A 17,893-nucleotide genomic window follows, 5' to 3' on the forward strand; every position below is an offset into this window, starting at 1 on the left:
TTAGTTTTCTCTGTAGGAATATGGAAAAATCAGGATTTACAAAGACCAAAAAATGATGAGAATAACCTGAGACCAGTTACTATTGTCAATGCCGATGGAATTTACCTTGCCACTTACAGCACGCTACTTCTAAATTTAAAATTAATAAAAAGTGGATACTATGAAGGGAAAACAATAAAAAATCTCATGACTGAAGTAGGTTGAAATTAATCTTTGTTTATTAAAGGTCATGATCTATTTATAATTTCTTTCTTCAGAACCAGTTTATTGAAGAAGTTCATGGTAGTGGTGTATTAGTTTATTTGTCTGCTACTTGGTTGTCAGAACTGTACCAACAGGTTATGGCCAAGAACGTTTTGCAACTTTCTGGGTATAACCCAGTTGATAACAGGAATCATTCTTTGATAAACCTGTTAATAGATCTTGATGGTTTGGGAAGTACCGAGCAAGGGGGACAGCTTTTAAGCGACTATAAGAGATTGGAAAGGGCAGTTTCAAACATAAACTCATCACCTGCTAAAGAAGCTGGCTTGAAATTTGCAAGATTGATTCTAACAAGCTCGTGGGATATCATTCTGGATATTCCCTCTGTTCTACTCAATGGAACGAATGAATGTGGAATAACGGACAATCTTGGTCTCATTCTTGGGACAGAAAATGCCAAGGAGGAAAATAGAAGAGTCAGGGAAGCTGTGTCTGAAAGCTTAGAAGCATTGCAAATTTCGGCTAAACTTTGCAACCTTCTGGGACTTCAGTCTTCTTGCGGAGCTGTTTTTGCTCAGCTGGCAATTGCCTCATGTCCAATGAATCAAGAATCAAGTTTTATCCATAGTGCAGCCTCAAACACCACTTCGAAAAGACTTCGACTGAAGAAAACAGTTCTGACTAACTGGTCCAAAACACTCCGTTTACATCCTTCTCACATACTGAGTCTAGATGTTATCTTAAAGAAAGGCCTTGAACTAGGCAGCCATAGCCCTCATTGCTGGAAGCATGTTTTTAGATGCTGTCTTTATGTTATGGGACTGGAACATTCCTTTTTCAGCGCTCATGGGAAGACTGCAGTTTTGCCAGTTGTATCGGCCAGGAAAAATGCTTCCTCTGAAAACAAAGGAGATACAAATGGATTTTACTTGCCTGCATACCCCTCTAGCGAAGCTATGTAAAAGCATTATTAATTTACGTATTTGTATATTTTACTCATAGATTGAACTTTTTCTGCAGAGATATGCCTCCTTTGGATTTATCCTTTATTCCTGGAAGAGAAAATCTTCAATCAATTGATATTGGTAATTTGTTAAAGCAAAGTAACCAAACTGGTGGTGTTTTGAAGGATAAACAACTTCAGCCAATTGTGGAAGCTTTATCTCAATTAGTTGACATGTAAATAATATCTAAATTTAAAATCCAAGTATTATGCACTTACTTAATTAATTTTTTTCATAGACTGTTTGAAGAGGCTTCCAATAAACTGAATCTCTCCTCCTTGATTACATTTCTTACCGAGCTATGCGCAGCTAGTCAAGAACAGCTCTTTTCTAACAGTACTCTAGTTAAAATGTCTAATATTGGGAACTCTCAAGCAAGCTACCCGAGAACTCTCCAAACAAACTCTTTACTGATGAATCGCTTAGCGGATGTAATGCTGCATTCAGCAAGAGGAGGAAGACCATTAATACACGTTATGAAAGCTTGGAGTGTAGTTGCTCCACACTTTGTTGAGGCGGCTTGTCACAAAGAACAAGAAATTTCCAAACAGGCAGTTACATCAATCCATGATATTGTCAGTGCTTTGCTTAGTGCTCACCCGGAACTACCACATTTTCATTTCAATGAAGCCCTGTTCAAACCATTTGAAAATCTGCTGTGCCTCGAATTATGTGACTTAGACGTACAAGAACAAATTATAAGTTCAATTTGCGAGTTTGTGGAAAGTTGCACTACTGATGTACGCTCTGGCTGGAGGCCTTTGTTTGGGGCATTGAGGGCTGTGAGATTGTCTGAACCCATGATCATGAAGGGAAAGCCACTTTCGTCTATTGACACAGACAGAGAACAAGCTCGATATCTAAGAGTAGTTTTAGATGTCTTTAATGCATTTTTGGGTACAGAAAACATTTTAGTTTTTGCTAATGCAGCTGTTGATTGTCTTCTTTGCCTGTTGAAACATGTTAGAGGACCAAGTAAGACTAAACTATAGTTGATACCCTTATACATAAAGCAATAATTATTAATTTATCTATGTAGCTGAGATGCAGGACAATCAGAATCTCATTACACCAGAACAGCTTGGTACTAATGAACCATGGCCTTTGGATCTTTGTTTGGCCGCCCTGAAATATCTGGAGAGGTGTTCTGGAATCTTGAGCTTTATGTTCAAAATGCCAGCTTGCCCAGTTTTGAACTCGGCTCACCGAATTCAAGTACAAAGGGAACCTGTTTTGGTTGACCCATTAATTCAAAATCTGGATGTTCAAAGCTTGGATTGTAGCGGAAGTTTTTGGCCAAAAGACAGTATTATTTCCTGCAGTGAATCTGCGAACAACCCATCTCTACATTCTACAGTCACTTTGGATATGTTAGACCAACCCACTGGCATCTTGCACGTATGGTTTCTTTTGGTTGAAGGTCTAGTTGGCGCAGTTTCCACTTGTCCCAGAAAATACCAACCACACACTATGGAGACCCTCTTTTCTCTGCTCAATTCTCTCAAAACTACCCCGGGTATGTTAAGTTATCATTTTTGTAAATCATATTTTATACTTTTATTGTAATTTTACTTTCCATTTAGGTCCTGATTTCGGTATAATATGTGTAAACCATTTGCTGTTACCAATGCTTCAAAATTGGTTGAGACGAACTGCTAGGATATATCGGGGTTGGGATAATTACGCTACAAATTTTAAACAATGCTGTGGTCTAACAACTGATCTGGTGGTGGATTATTTAATTGATTTATCTGGTACAGTTAATTTTCTATTTTAATTTTGTTTTGAAAGATTCTTAATTTTTTGAGATCATTTAATTTAATAGAAAATGGCCTATTACTAGAAAAGGAGGATGCAAATTTGATGTTCTATCAGCTCTTACTAGTTTTAACTGAATGTGTCGCTCAATCTGTGGAATCTGTCTCCAGATTAGGCTGCGCTTGTATTAGGTAAGTTGTACCTAACATAACACTTTGAAGCGGCTTAAATTAACCTTCTGAGTTGACGAGTTAATAAACAATAAATTAAAAATTGAAAGTCCACAGTACAATAAAAGTTTTATTTAAAATTTTAAATAAACTTTTAACTTTCAATTTTCAGTTGATTGTATTTTATGTACAAGGTACAGTCAATAGAGTAGTATCGCTCTGTAGCTTTGGGCTATGGCCGCCATTTCGAGGGCAGTTTTTTATCTATAGGAAAAATCATGGGTGACGTCGACATAGGTCACGCCGATATTACTCTATAACTTATCTAGAGTTAATAAGCTACTGGATTTTTGTCTGCAAAACAAATGATAGTAGATGGAAATGTAGTAGTTTCTGAACTTCTCCCATTGGCTCCTACATCCCTCTAGGTGGATACTATTGGCTTGCTCTGGGATTTCAGAGTAAGGTAACAAGAGTAACCCTATGACGTCATTTTACTCCTCAAATAGTTTGAGTAAAAATGTTTTCCCAAAATTTTTGCCTGTGGCCATTTAAGTAGATAAATTCTGGATAAGCAGACGATTTCATGAATTTACTCTCTTTACACCAGGCTTGGAAATAAGGTTTATTTCTAAACTGGTCTATTTGGCCAGTGACTCCCAACTCATGAATTATTTAAGTGGTCACGTAGACCAGTTGGTTAATAATACGGTAGATACTTTTGAATTACTAAACTGGACACTGGACCAGTGAACCCCTAGCTTTTGAATAAAAAAACTGGTCCAAGCAATTAATAAACTGGTCTTTGACCCAGTGACCACCGCTTATTTCCAAGCCTGCTTTACACCTCAGTTTAGGACAGGGTGGGAAATAAGGATTTTTTTGAAAGTGGACAGGTGACCAGTGACCCCCCTGGCCTAGAATAAATTGGACCATGACCAGTGCACGTCGTCTGCTACATTACTTTTAGCCGTTGTTTTTGGTGAATTCTAGGGCTGTGCGAGTCATAGAAATAGAAATGAGACTAGAACCACTGAGCTATCCGGTAATCTCAAGAGAAAAGTGAAAGATAGAAGGCTTCCATGAGAGTGCGCCATTTATTAAAAAAAATGAAACTTTAAATTTTTTAAATAGATTTCGTTCTCCCACAAAGAATACTGGTGATTCCACTCTCATGGCAGCCTTCTTACTCCTACATCTCGATCACCACAGTTTAATCTTGCTTCTAGTCTCATTTCTATTTCTATGGTGCGAGTACTCGAACATCATTGATTACTCGGCATTTTTTTAAATCGAGTACCCGAACTGGACCTCGAATAAGTAATTGGAAAACACTCGTCGATTATCGAGTACCAAAAAATTGAATAGTCGGGTATCCGATTACTCGAATGAGCTGTTGTAAGTTCAAAGACAGGTTTTTGCAACTTTTTGGGGTGGAAATAATAAACGGTACCTATACGACGTACAAAGAACAAATGCTTTGAATGACCTTGGAGATGCATCACGGTTTTTAATACTTAATACTTAGTGCGCCTGCGCGGTTTTTCTTCAAACAATATTATTAAGTTTTAGTTTTGGTTTGAAGTGTCACTCCACGAATTCAGATGTCGGCCGGCGTTAGAACTTAAAAGTCTTAACTTCCTAAGCAATATACGGACATACGGTACATTAATAATTAAAAAAATGTTATTTTACTAATTATTATAATTAGGCTAGTAGCCTAGTATACTAATCTTTTTATATCCCACTAGTCACTATAAGGTTATTAACCACTGGAAATTGTGGTTAATTAAAATTAAAGGAATATTTTTTCAGCATTGGAAGTTAGTTTATACTCATTTTAAATTTAATTTCCTAATTACTCGAATAAGACCAGCTCCTAATCAAGTATACTCGATAACCCTACTCGTTAAAAATATTACTCTAGGTTTTTTTTCTGATTTACTTGACTCGAATAAGAGAAAATTTCCCCTTAATCAAGTACTCGATTACCCGCCTCGACTTGAATACTTGATGAAAAAAAATTTGAATCTCGATACCCGACTCGATTGCCTAAAACTACTCGCACAGCCCTAGTTAATTCGAATTGGAGTGTACAAACATGCCACAGCCGCCGTTACACTGACCTTCAAATCCAAAGACTAATAATATAACTTTGGACCTACCAATTGCAAAATATTCAAGCAGTGGACCACTAACCCCCCTCCGATTTAATTAATAAACTGGTCCGGGCAATTTTTAAACTGGTCATTTTTCCACTGCCACCGCCTTATTTCCCACCATAGAAGCTCCATGTTCCCACGCTGGTTCAGGAGGAATGAAAAGTGTAGTTTTAATACTCTGATCTTGACTAATAGTTCATGGTGTTGAATAATTATCTCCACCAGGACAAACGAGTAGTTTAATTTGGCGTAAAAGTTGTACACCTTTTGTTCTAGAACAAGTGAAAAGTATCCACTTAATATGTGAAGAGTAAAAGCAAATTCCGTGGTATCTAATTTGTTCAACATGTGATTGGGTTCAGTGCGGGATTAAGGACTAGGCATACTAGGCACTGGCCTTTGGGCCCCCACCAACAGAATTCCCCCACCACTGATGAAATCTATGGATTTTTCACTGATTCGGTTCAAGAGAAAAACATATCAGCCTTGTTACTTTATTATTTGAAATTATTTATTATTATTATTATTATTAATATTATATTATTATTTATTCGCGTGACATGAGTTCAGCTTTGGGACATGTGAGTTTGGCGTTTTTATGCTTTCCTTACATAGGCCTCCACCAAAATCTGCCCAGGGGCCCACCTTAAGTAAATCCGGTACTGATTGTGTTACTAAAATAGATGGCGCGTTTTAGTTAATTCAAAAGTGCGATTCAGTCTTACACAAAAAAAACTTTAGATGGCTCTATTATTCAACAATATCTATTTGTAAGATAAGGTCTTTTATTATGAATTTTTCATAATCATAATAGTCCTAGTCAGTACTACTCCGCAAAATAATAATTTTCTACCTCCACATTTGCTGGAAACGAAAGTTGGCAATTTTCGGTGTATTTAAAAAAAAATAATTTGAATCTGACTACACTGCTATCTGTTTTTGGCCGACTGAGAGTTGTTTTGCAAAGCAGGGCGGTTTATTCACACCGAAAATGGCCAACTTTTGCGCCGCCGAAATATTTTCCTAAATTGTAAGACGGCTTTTTCGACCTTTATTTTGAAATATCGACACATTTACTTTGAGAGATTTTTTTAATGAAAGTTATACTATTTTCAATTGAATGTTGATCATCCTTAGATCGTGATCTGTTTTAACCAAGTAAGGTAAAAAGAAACCTCCTAAAACTAAATCCGCGAATATCCAGTTGGAAACATATCGCTTAATCTTATCATTGTAGCGCTGTATTCTAACGTGCCCTTTTCCTCGGACCTACACGTAGGGTATTTGTTACTAGATAGAAGCTAGGGATGTCGCTAAAGCTAACAAAAATCCACTCCTTTGTCTGGAAAGAGCCATTTGTTTGAACGTTAGCCACTTGCCTCCACCCCCTCCCCGAAAGTCACTTCGTCAGGGGCGGCGTGTTTAAAATAGTAGGACTCTTATCGAATTTTGAATTGGAAATGCGAGACGATAAGGTGAAAGATATCTTTTCCCTCCCCAAAGTCCTAACCATCCTGTCCACGTCTCTCTCCCTCTTTTAAATCTCTCCGCACCCCCCCCCCCCTCCTCTTTTACAACTAATGTCCTCCCTGTGATTTATTTCTGGAATTAAGCTCCCGACATTCCTCGGTTCTTGGTCATATTTCAAAGTGGGTAGGAGGGGATAGGGCTAGCGCCCCCCCCCCTCTTCCCAACCGGAGCGCCACTTTCGGAGAGAAACACAGGGGGGAAGGAGAGTGACGTATCCCAAACATTTGTAAAGAGAATAGCCCAGTGTCACTTTCCATTTCGACCTCCTACCCCCTCGCTCCCGCCAGCACTCTTCGTCGGTAGCATCCCTCCCTGCAGCGGCGGCTCTTGAGCTTCTCCTCGGATGGGGATGGGAGAGATCGCGCCCCGGGCTTACGCCGTCGATAATGAGTCGTACACTAGTAACGTAAAACTGTTTTTCGGCTAGTCTTCCTCTCTCTCTTTTCTCTAGTTGATAGGGTGAAAAGTGTTGGGCGGTGTTTCGAGGGCGGGGGCTCCAATTGTAATTAAATTTTTATCTCGCAGTTAGGTAATGAGATCCTGTCAAGTGCGGTATTCATCACTGCATCCTCCGCTAATGCGCGTTTGATCATGTCGAAAAATTCCCCCGCTCTCTTTCTTTCTTTTCGACTCCTTCTCGAATTCGACAAACTTCCTTTTTTATTCCTCGCCCCTTTCCCGAATTCTTGTCGAGTTGATTGTATTTTTATTTTGAATTTTCATCTTTTTTCGGAGCTGAAATAATTCTGAAATTCGATTCTTTTTAAACGAACCCGTATTTTAAATTAAAAATACTGGGTAAATGAGCTAAAATTTTTAAACAAAGACGTTAGTTTTTAGAAATTAATTAAAACGTTTCACGGTAGTATATTTAGAGCTCGGGGAAACGGATAAATTAACCTCCAAAATTTCAATTAATCATAAAAAATTCGATTATTTGTTTATTTATGGATATTCGCGACTATTATACGATTTTATATGCAACAAATAAGATTTTATTAGGATAATTTTCGGATATGGATATAAAAGAAATGAACGGAAAATTTCTTATCCGAACGGCGAGCCCTAACAATAATTAGAATGGCATTTCGGTATCTATTTCCACCAAAGTAGGATTGCTTAAAATGTTGAAAGCGAATAAATGAACGAAGAGTAAAACTTTAATTCATAAGATACAAAAAACAGAGTTGGTTTTCTTAAGACTCATTTATCGGTATAATCTTTCTTGGCGATCTCTCACCGTCTTCAAAAGCATTCCACCACCTTCACCACTCTGTGGGTTTCGATGGTAAACCGAGTTCTTACGGTTAGGATCCACGGGGCTTTCCGCGATATAATGAAACCGGAAAACTGGCGAAATATGAAATGGAATAATATATATATATCTATCGCGTTAGATGACATTATTTAAAATTTGAAATAATCCGAGGAAAGAAGAAACGAATGTCCCCAGGGAACTTGATCCCCGATTTCTCGTTGCGATTATATTTTGTCGACTAATTAAGTAAGCCCCCCCCCAAAAACAAGGACATTTAGCATGCAGGCGACGATTCTTCCTTAATGATTTGAAATGGGCTTCCTTCCCCCTTCTACTCCTACGGGCTACCTCCCCAACTTTTATCCGTAAATTTAACAACAGATTTCCAATGTGTGTTTCGACGAATTATGAACTAGATAGTTTAATTTAATAACAAAAATTAATTAAATTCAAGGATAAAAAATGTCGATAAATATATTTTGAAAGTAGCTAATTGTTATTATACTTTCGGTGTCGGTTAATATTTTATCGGTACTTTTTTGCCATTTTAACAACTGTTAATACGTAGTTTATAATTTAAAGGCTCTTCGCTGTTAAAAAAAAGGTGGTTTTTAGGGGGGGTAGGTGAAGTCTATACTCGGTGTCGCTATCGGGTTCCCCATTTTTCGCCCTGTAAATAAAAACGATCATATTTTACGCAAGATGATCATTAAAAAAGACCCTTATGGACGGTGATATCTTCCCATTCCGCCCAATAGGAGGTATCGATAGTGAATCCCGAGAAGGGGAAGGGGATGGCTTGATCGATGTTCGCTTCGATAAACTAATTTATTCGGTAGGCAGTAAGAAAGGAGTGGCCAGTCGGTGCCGATGAGTCTCATTTTTGATTCCCTCACTCCATTAAGAGTCTGAAAATCATTAATCTGCTTTCTGTTCGCATCCCCCGTTTTGCCCTTTTTCCTCGAATCTTTCGCTCTTTCGCGCGCGAGAGACGCTCGACGGTCTTAACAGTTTTTTTCTGGAAGCGATACATAAATATCAATATCGGTGCCTCCCTCTTTTTTTCTCCTTCATTATTAGATTAATGCTACCGAGATTAGCTTCGCATTCGGTACCATTTCAGAAAAATTCTTCTTACTTTTAATGGGATGATCACTCTATATTTTATTATATCGTTTACGTTCCCCCATTTGTCTGTCCGTACGGAGGTTTTTTTCTCCCGTAAATTTGATATATTTTTCTCGCCTCTTGGGTGTGATATTTGCCAAAATCTTCGGGTGTTAAATAGGCCAATTTTTTGGAACACCATTAGCTTTAATTAAAGGTAATTTAGGTTAGTGATAACGTAGGCTTCCCCGGGTATAGAAACCCAACCAATAATCGCATTTGAAATTGTAACGCCATCTGGAGGGGCTGATGACTTAAAGTTTGCCTGCACACCGATTACGCGGATTTCACCGAAATTATGTACTCTTTACGGCTAGCCATTGGAAAAGGCCTAAATGCTATGTTAGAATCAACCCATAATTGCTACTAAAATCGAAGGTTAGACGACCATTTTATATGTAAGTTTTTAATTTCATTATTATTTCTACCGAGTTGTTTCGAAAAACATTTAATTACCACAATAATTGAAAATCTACCAAGAATTTCGTTAAAAACAGCTTTTATTAAAATTACACGAACTATTTAAGAGCTATATCGAACTTTTCAAGTATCTTTCGTGAAAACGTCTATTATAAAAAAACGTTTTTACAACAGATACCAGATGGCGTTGTAACATTAAAAAAATGGAATGTTTTCGTTTGAGAAATAATTTTAGGTAAATACATCGTACTAGCGGGTCTCGAAGGCTAACTCGTACGTTCTCGTTAACCTAAATAAGTTCTTTCTTTAATATATAATTCTTATCGTGTTTTTTCATTGTTTTAAGTTAAATAATATGTGATTTTTCTCTTTGTTATTTTCAAACAAAATTGATGGGCCTAGAATTTTTTCATTGTTTCAAATCGGAAACGGAGGAGGGCGATGATTGTATTTGCAGCCTTTCCGTCTATTTATGGCTAAAGATACCCGCTAGATCAGACGATAATATTTAAACGTCTCTTTTTAACCGTCTTTTAATTTACTCTAATAAGGGTGGGGTGTGAGTCGAGGTTCCATTTTAATGGGGGACCGCGCCAACAGTTATTGGAAAGAAATTGATACCTTGGGGATACTGTGGTTTCCCAGTAAATTAGAAAGTGTATCTGCTAAATGATTTTTCTGACTTATTATCTTTTGGCCCGTTCAAAGTACAATCTGAATCGGAGTTCAAACCTACAAACAACAGAATTCCGTCTATAATTTAATATTTAACGAAATATTTCCGTCTGCGTGGCATTTTCGTAAAAAGTAGTTTTTTTATTGATTAGAAATTAAAATTTTGTCTCCGACCAAAATTAATTAGTGGCGCCTTTTGATAAAAGCAGTCATTAAATGGTAATTTTGAAACATTCCCGTACACGAACAGACACCCACCTGTAAAAGCTAACCACGGAGATATTTATCTCGTATCAGTTACTGGATGTATTTTTACTATATGTAGCCTGTATAAAATATATTTTTAGATATTCCTCGTAGGAACCCTTACCTAACTATGGCACGGTGTACGTCTTTCACCAAACCCCAGACGTTGGCGAAAATGGGAAATTTATTGACATAATTTTGTCATTCGGGGCGCGAGGGATTTTCAAGCGGGAGCTCTTATAAAGAGTAAGAAGTTAGAAAGATAAATGGGGAGGAAGGCAGAGATACGAAATTGCATAACCAGTCTCTAGAGGTATATTTTTGCAGTTGTTCGGTCCGCCAGGAGAGAGAGAGAGCGGGCTCTTTTCGGCTTTGTTGGTATTCAGTTTGCGGCTCGAGTCTCGCAGCAGCCCGTAGCCCGAACCCCGCGGCACTTTCGCAGCCATAATTATTGGTCGCGAATCGGCACACCGACCATTTATTAACTTTATTCCTGTCAAAATTCGACCGGCTAATTGCCACCTTACGGTAGCCGAAACCTCCGCCAGAAATTCTGGGAGGCACAAAAAAGATGGAGATGTGGCATGCATGTTCGATTAATTGTTTCGTTTTGTTACGCCCCCCATTTTCTATGCCCCCCCGCACTCCCGACAAGTTTTCTATCTCTCATACTCCCTCCCTGTTAAATCTCAAATTCACCTTTATTTTATCATTTAACGTTACGTGTCCATTTCAGCCCCTGCGCCAAGCCAAAGTGGATTAAAAGACGAAGAAGGGGCTTTTAAAATGCCGGGGGGATACGAAGAATGATCTTTGAGAGAAATCGGGTTTTTCTTTTTGGGCGTTTCTGGCAGGCTTAAGTCAAATCTCCTTCGGTGGCTACCGAAATCTCTCTAGCGCGTTGTATAGTGATTATCGACTTAGGTGTATATCTGTTTTATATATATATATAATATCTGTAGTTATAGAAGTAAGAGATATGTAGAATTCCCCCGCGGAAATACTGACTCGATTTTATTACAGGTTTCCCATAAAAACCGCATCCCAATAAGCTCGACCGTATTTTTTTGGCGAATTAAGAGAAAAATCTTTGACACGCTGCGCCAAAGCGTTGTGAAAGGTGAATGATTTTTAAAATGATCCTGTTATATGGTTGCAAACCGTTCGTGTTCCTCCGGCGTTTCCCCCCCCCCCCTTTTGACTCTAACGACGCCGCCGTTTATTTTTAATATTGGTATCCTGAATACGTTAATCAAAATGGACGAAGCTCCTTGGACATAAACCGCTTTCTTTCGCTATCATTGAAAGGTCCTTACGACTGGGTTCATACAGACCTGGAAAATCTTGAAAACCTGGAAATATCAGGGAATTCGATTGTCGACGGAAAAATTAGGGAAATATCAGGGAAATTCAATTTTTTTTTGTAAAAACAGGGACATTTATGAGGGTTCAGAAAGTTTCCCCTAATAAATACAAATTGACATCAATAAGTTTTTATTAAAGATTTGACTTTATTTCTTCTTTTTAGGGATGTTAATTTTCCGGAAAAATAAAATGCGGAAAATTTTCCAGAAAATTTTCCGAAAATCGGAAAAATAAAAATTTGAAACATAAATTACCTTTTAAGGGTTTTTAATGTGTTTAACTTTTTATTGATATAAAATGTCTAATATCAGTAAACATACTACGAAACATTAATAGCGTTACATTGTTATTCAGTTTAAACTAGTCTAGAGGTTTAGTTTTACTTTCAGATTCGAAAAAATGAGGCGAAAATACCGCTTTATTTCAATTTGCAAACAATATATTAGACTAATCATGGAATGAAAACTTTTTTTATTTTTTTTTCGGAAAAATACGGAAAATATTCCGGAAAAAAGGCCTCGGTCATTTTCCGGAAAATTTTCCGAGCGGGAAATTTTCCGACTTACAACACTACTTCTTTTATACGATAATATTGAACCAATTTAACTAAAATGACAATCATGAAATGAGTTACTCTGTAAATCTATTATTTTATCTTGCACCTGGAAAAATCAGGGAAATGTTCGTGGGAAAACCTGGATTTATCAGGGAAATTGGGTTTCCAATAGCTGTATGAACCCCGTAACGCTGCATAGTTCGTGGAAAAGCCAACTCTAATATATGATGGTGTATTTATATCTTACGCCCTTCCAAATTGCAATATTTTTAAACAAGATTATCGAGCGTGCGCTCGAGATTAATGAAAATTAGGCCTTAACTGCGTCCGAATGAAACGGTTCTGTAAAAATAGCCTACAGCCACCTCATTCAAGTATAATTTGAGTCCCCAGTCGGTAAATGAATTAATTTAAGATGGATCTATAATTGTCAAATAGAACGAGACACGTTTCTTTGGTCTATTTATTCTTAATGACTCGCTCTATCTTGACATTAACGGGTTTTCTTAATCGGGAAGAGAGAGAGATACCTTCTCCGTACAGACGTATGATCGGGGCCTTTCTTTTCATTTACCGCAGGCACGTTTTGACGTCAGCGGGCCACGTTTTGACCCCTGACCTGTGGGAGATCGCTAGCTCGTGCTTGGTGAGGGCGTCGCGCGTCAGCCTTCGCAGCGTCCAGCAGTTGATGGCTTGCTTCCGAACGGATTCCGAGAACGTCTACGGGGACGTGGGCCAAGTCAAAGTGGCGGCGAGGAAAGATTGTACCCCGCAGGAATTCGAGAGACTTCACCAATTAGCCCAACAGGTTGTTAAAAATAACCGCGATCGTTTAAAACGTTACTCTCTTATCGTCCGCATTTTCAAAACTCTTTCCTATTTCATTTTCCCCGCATCCGCTCGCTAGGTTTTGCTGTTGGATTGCCAGAGTTCTAATGGTTGGGCCGAGAAGAAGAACGGCAATTGCGGCGACAAATCGTTCGTTTTCCTCCTTCATCCTCCGGGCATCGAGAATACTTCCAATCCCGATCACTTCATTCTCAGGTACGCCGTCGCCCTGTTATTCACTCTGTCATCCTATCATTGGAACTGTTTTTTAAACGTCGATGCGTTTGCGGTCTGCCGGCTTTTAGGGTTCCGTTTCGTAGCGTGGTTGTGGGGCTTGTCTCGCATCAAGTTCTCCTTCAAACGTTAGCCACCGTGCTCTTGCAAGGGACGCGCTACATGTTGCCCAGCTTATCTTCCTTGTTGTCCAATTCCATTCCTCTATCGTCACCTAGTCGTGGAAATAAGGAAGAACAATCCCATCCTTTACCAGGTAATCTAACAATTGGGAATCTCCAATAGTTTATTATTTGGAGAGCGGGGCAGTTGGATTTGTTTTACGCTGACGAGCCAACCAAAATGTTTGTATAATATGATAATGGAAATCAAAATGTTTTATTGATTATCTAGGTTTCTTGACGCGATTGAATTCGGATAACTTGCAATTGGTGTTAGGATGTTTGTCGGAATCGTACAAGACCGCTCGCGACTTCGATTCGAGACCGGGATTGAAGTTTTTGATGCAGAAAGTGGCCCAATCGGACGTGGCGGCCAATCTGTACAAGCAAGCCGGAATTAGCTGGACCATCCAAGCCTTGGTTCTTTTCGAACTGTGTCTCCACCACCGAGAACTTAGTATGAAATTCGTGAATGGGCAGTTGAACGACGACCAGGCTGCCAAAGAGCCAAGTGACGAAGAGTGCGACAGCTGCGACTCTTTGGAAGATAAAGAACGTGTAAAAGCAATTAAGCTCGCTGACGAGGCGAAGACCCGACGAGACGCGACCTCGCCGGAGTCCGACAACACCGACAAGGATTCAAACTGTTTTCGACGTTTTCGGGAAATTTTTAGCGAGCTTTGCGGCACGTACGCGGACGTGGTCTTGGACAAGGAAGGCACTTCCATCGTTGATCGCATCGCGGACGAACCCATCTTTTTCTTGACCCTGCAACCGGACGAATTCGCCGAATTTCGAAAGTCAAACGTGAGCGGCGAGGAGGAGAAGGCTAGTCCTAGATCTTCCCTTTATCGACGGTCCAGCTTGGACAGTTCGGACTCCGATGGACCCGATGGGGACGACGGAGGGGACAAACTCTACGCGGTCGCCACCGAGAAGACCATCAACAACGTGGTCAGCGAATACAAGAAGCGCAAAAGCAGACACTCTCTTCCTTCGACATTCAAAGATCGCCCCGCCAAGAAGTCGTCTTCGGAATCGTCGCAGCAGTCGTTCATTCCGGAGGAAGTCGAGAAACAACGACGCAACTCCATCTTGAAGGTGAGTACCTTTTTTTACTTTCACCTATTGCCTGCATTTTTATAACGCGAAGGATTTCCGTTGGGGTGCAATAACGTTTGCTTGGTTTTTGTTGGCACACTCGCATTCACTATGCCCTAGATATTTTATTAAGTTCTTAGATCAAATGTTTTTGTAGTGAAATAGTTTGCTGTATATTTAGTACCGGTGCTGGGGCATTTTCCGAATTTCACAGACGAAACCGCTTCTAAGGTATTTTTGCATTGCGCTGGTTTCGCTGTTTTTCACGTAACATATTCTGTTATTTATCATCTAAAAATAATTTGTCTTACCAATAGCAATAATAGTGATATAAATCTGGTTCAATAATTCCTCTTGATTCCGCACGTTTGGTTTTGGTGTTGTTACGCTATTATTTGCTAGCTCGCGATAGTAATCCAGATAAGCATTGTCAAAAACGCTATATTATCTAATTGTGTGTTAAGGATTCCGAGGCTCGGCAACAAGTTTGGACGCAGCTGTTGCAATCAGTCTTAGATCTGCACTTGTCGTTGCCAGACGCCTCGTTCCACGCTCTGTTGCCCGTCGTGTTTCCGGGAGTTCAGATCCTAGTCATTTACTCGGTGGACAATGGTCTGAGGACGACTATCGCTGACTGGATGGGTCGGATGGCCGCTTGTTGCGGGTTTGGAACGAAACCTACCCTCGAAATGTGATAGGTAGTAGACCACTCTCCCCGTCACCACCCTCCGATTCAAACAATGTTTCTCATCCAGGACCAATACATTCCTCTCCAGTCCCCCTCTCCTTCGAAACCATTCTATTTCCAACCCTGCCAAACTATGCCTACGTAGGACCAAACAATCTTTACTGTACAAATGTAATGGAAATCTATGTAGTCTCATTAATTCCTTATATAGAAGAAAATATATCTATTTAAATTATTCCATATTTTAACGTGACGGTGATGGTATTTTTTAGACTTATCCATATCGTGTTTCAATAGTAAATGGTCGGTACTGGTAATCGTTTCTATATAACTACTTGTATACGTGTATTCGAGATCTTAAGTATTTTTCGCGAAGTCGAGGTAATCGGCTCGTTTATCTAGTCATTTTAAATATTTACACTGTATTAACGGACTTATAATTTTCGGACGTTGGAAACCGTTTCGAATGGATTTAATTTGAAACGGTGCGGTGTTAAAATTATTTTACGTAAACCTCGTGGCTGAAAGCGTTTCTTCGCGCATTTATGTTTTTTTTTGTTAGTGGGGTAATCTGGCAGTTCCGCGAAAGATAGGAACAGTGTTGGTTTTAATTTAATCACTCTTTTAACCTTTACTGTCTGGTAAGCGTCTAGTCAGTGGAGGCGTGGAATGGAAGACAAAACGCTGTTGTATGTTTTATATCGAGCGTGCCAATTTATGAAACTCGAAGTGAAAGAGACCTCTTTAAAAAATCTTTGTGTTAAATGTAAAAAATATAATTTATTTTCAAAATGGAAAAATGTCAATTTTTATTAACGTAGGCTTATACACGATGAAAGACAATTTGGTATAATTGTTTCTTTATTGAATCAGTTGAAATGAGGGGTATTTTATCTTGGGGAGTACAGTTGGAACATTTATTTTTAGTAACAGTTTAAAACCGTCTTGGTCGGGATATTTATTTTAGAGGTAATTACGTTTTCAATGATGGTAGGCTGCCGCGGTACATCGTGTCTTACAAGTTTTTTTCCACTCAATTTTTATAATTTAGACTTTAAACATTTCTTCGATTCAATTTCTTTAATAATCGGGGCGCGAAAGGTGTCAGGGTGAGGGGCAGTTGGTCTGAACGAAAAACGGGACGACTTGACACGTTAATTAACCTATTCATCTCTATTATTAAGTCCTATATAGATAAATTTACGCTGAAGGGGGAAATACCTATGATAATAAATAATACGTCCTTCGACGCGTAAACCAAACTGGGAAACGATCGGGGAAAGACAGACATTGTTACAAAACCTGTAAAGTGTCCTTTTGAGTGAAAATAATCGCTTGCCAGTTCTGTTTTTAACGTTTTTCTTCTCAATAGAGGGCGAGATTATCTTGAAACTTTCTTCTCAATGGAGGGCGAGGTTTTCTTTTAAGACGGTCTGTTTCGCTACAGTCTTATATCGTTTTACCTTTTTTTTTTTAAAAAATCTGTTTTAAATAAATAAAGAGCGCTTGAATTGGCGTCAGTATGGTCTCCAGACCGACGAGTCCGTATTAGCGTTCATGCTGGTCGTTGTGGAAGAACCCAACCTCAGGGGGTCTAATAAGGACGCGCCACCCGTTTGCGCGACGTTAGTGGAGGCTGTTCCGGCCGTGTTTATATTGGTGTTGACCGTTTCCTGCAAGAGTCTGGAACTGAGGTTGGGTATGTCCAAGGGTGAGCTCGTGGTGCTGTTTCCGCCGCTGGAAGCGCTGGTTAAAGTTTCGGTTCTTTGCGTTTGTTGCGCGTTGAGGGTCGCGTCGACCGCCGATCGGAGCTCGTTTCCCAAAAGGTGCAACGAAGGGTGTAACTGAGACTGAGCCACGCTGGTGTACAACTGCGGGTAGAGTAAACTGTGGGGCACCACGGGCGGACTTAAGTAGACGCCGGCGGCGCTGCCGCTGCCGTTTCCGTTTCCGCTGCCACCGCAGTATCCGTGAGATGACAGCAAACCGTAACTGGCGTGGCTCAGGTACGCCGCGCTGCTATTACCCGACAACAAGGACACGGTCGTACTGGGAGTCTGGATACCTCCGTAGTTGCCGGAACTGGTCGTGCTCAGCGGCAGTTTCGTCTCTTGAATGTCGGCGAGGCCCGTCGTGGAGCCGCTCAAGCGGGAGATCAAAGACGTCGTGTCCCGGTCCGTTCCCGGAAGGATGGACGAGTGCGATTGACTGACCGCCGTGTCCAACGACGTTTTGCTCAAGGAAGTAGACGCCGTCGCTCCCGCCACCGCCACTTGGTCACTCAGGGCGTGCAAGGTCGTGTTAGTAGGGTCCAAAAGAGCTGAGAAATCGGACATATTGACAACTATCAGGGAGAGGATGAGTAT

The 17,893-nt window shown here is 39.8% G+C and overlaps 2 protein-coding genes across 7 annotated transcripts in view; one reads left to right on the forward strand and one right to left on the reverse strand.

The window, feature by feature from the left end:
• Positions 1–17,893, forward strand: part of LOC149932948 (brefeldin A-inhibited guanine nucleotide-exchange protein 3) — an 85,929-nt gene that overhangs the window by 5,400 nt on the left and 62,636 nt on the right. For 3 of the 5 annotated variants that reach the window (XM_090156747.1, XM_090156750.1, XM_090156748.1), the window contains 12 exons: positions 5–195; positions 258–1,162; positions 1,225–1,383; positions 1,447–2,183; positions 2,248–2,724; positions 2,792–2,962; positions 3,034–3,157; positions 13,095–13,323; positions 13,423–13,559; positions 13,649–13,833; positions 13,971–14,839; positions 15,304–16,317. In XM_090156747.1, the coding sequence (XP_090012873.1) occupies positions 5–195; positions 258–1,162; positions 1,225–1,383; positions 1,447–2,183; positions 2,248–2,724; positions 2,792–2,962; positions 3,034–3,157; positions 13,095–13,323; positions 13,423–13,559; positions 13,649–13,833; positions 13,971–14,839; positions 15,304–15,534 (4,415 nt within the window). In that variant the 3' untranslated portion in view covers positions 15,535–16,317. Of the gene's footprint in view, positions 1–4; positions 196–257; positions 1,163–1,224; positions 1,384–1,446; positions 2,184–2,247; positions 2,725–2,791; positions 2,963–3,033; positions 3,158–13,094; positions 13,324–13,422; positions 13,560–13,648; positions 13,834–13,970; positions 14,840–15,303; positions 16,318–17,893 lie in introns of those variants that run through there. The other 2 variants (XM_090156749.1, XM_090156751.1) reach the window with 2 other exon arrangements.
• The window catches only part of LOC149932949 (uncharacterized), a 36,969-nt gene continuing 35,464 nt past the window's right edge, over positions 16,389–17,893 (reverse strand). Inside the window, exon 5 of one of the 2 annotated variants that reach the window (XM_090156230.1) lies at positions 16,389–17,847. In XM_090156230.1, coding sequence (XP_090012356.1) covers positions 17,045–17,847 — 803 coding nt within the window. In that variant the 3' untranslated portion in view covers positions 16,389–17,044. Of the gene's footprint in view, positions 17,872–17,893 lie in introns of both variants that reach the window. The other variant, XM_090156229.1, reaches the window with a different exon arrangement.

The sequence above is a fragment of the Leiobunum rupestre genome, chromosome 8, assembly GCF_980474605.1.
Source record: "Leiobunum rupestre chromosome 8, qqLeiRupe1.1.hap1, whole genome shotgun sequence".
NCBI lineage: Eukaryota > Metazoa > Arthropoda > Arachnida > Opiliones > Sclerosomatidae > Leiobunum > Leiobunum rupestre.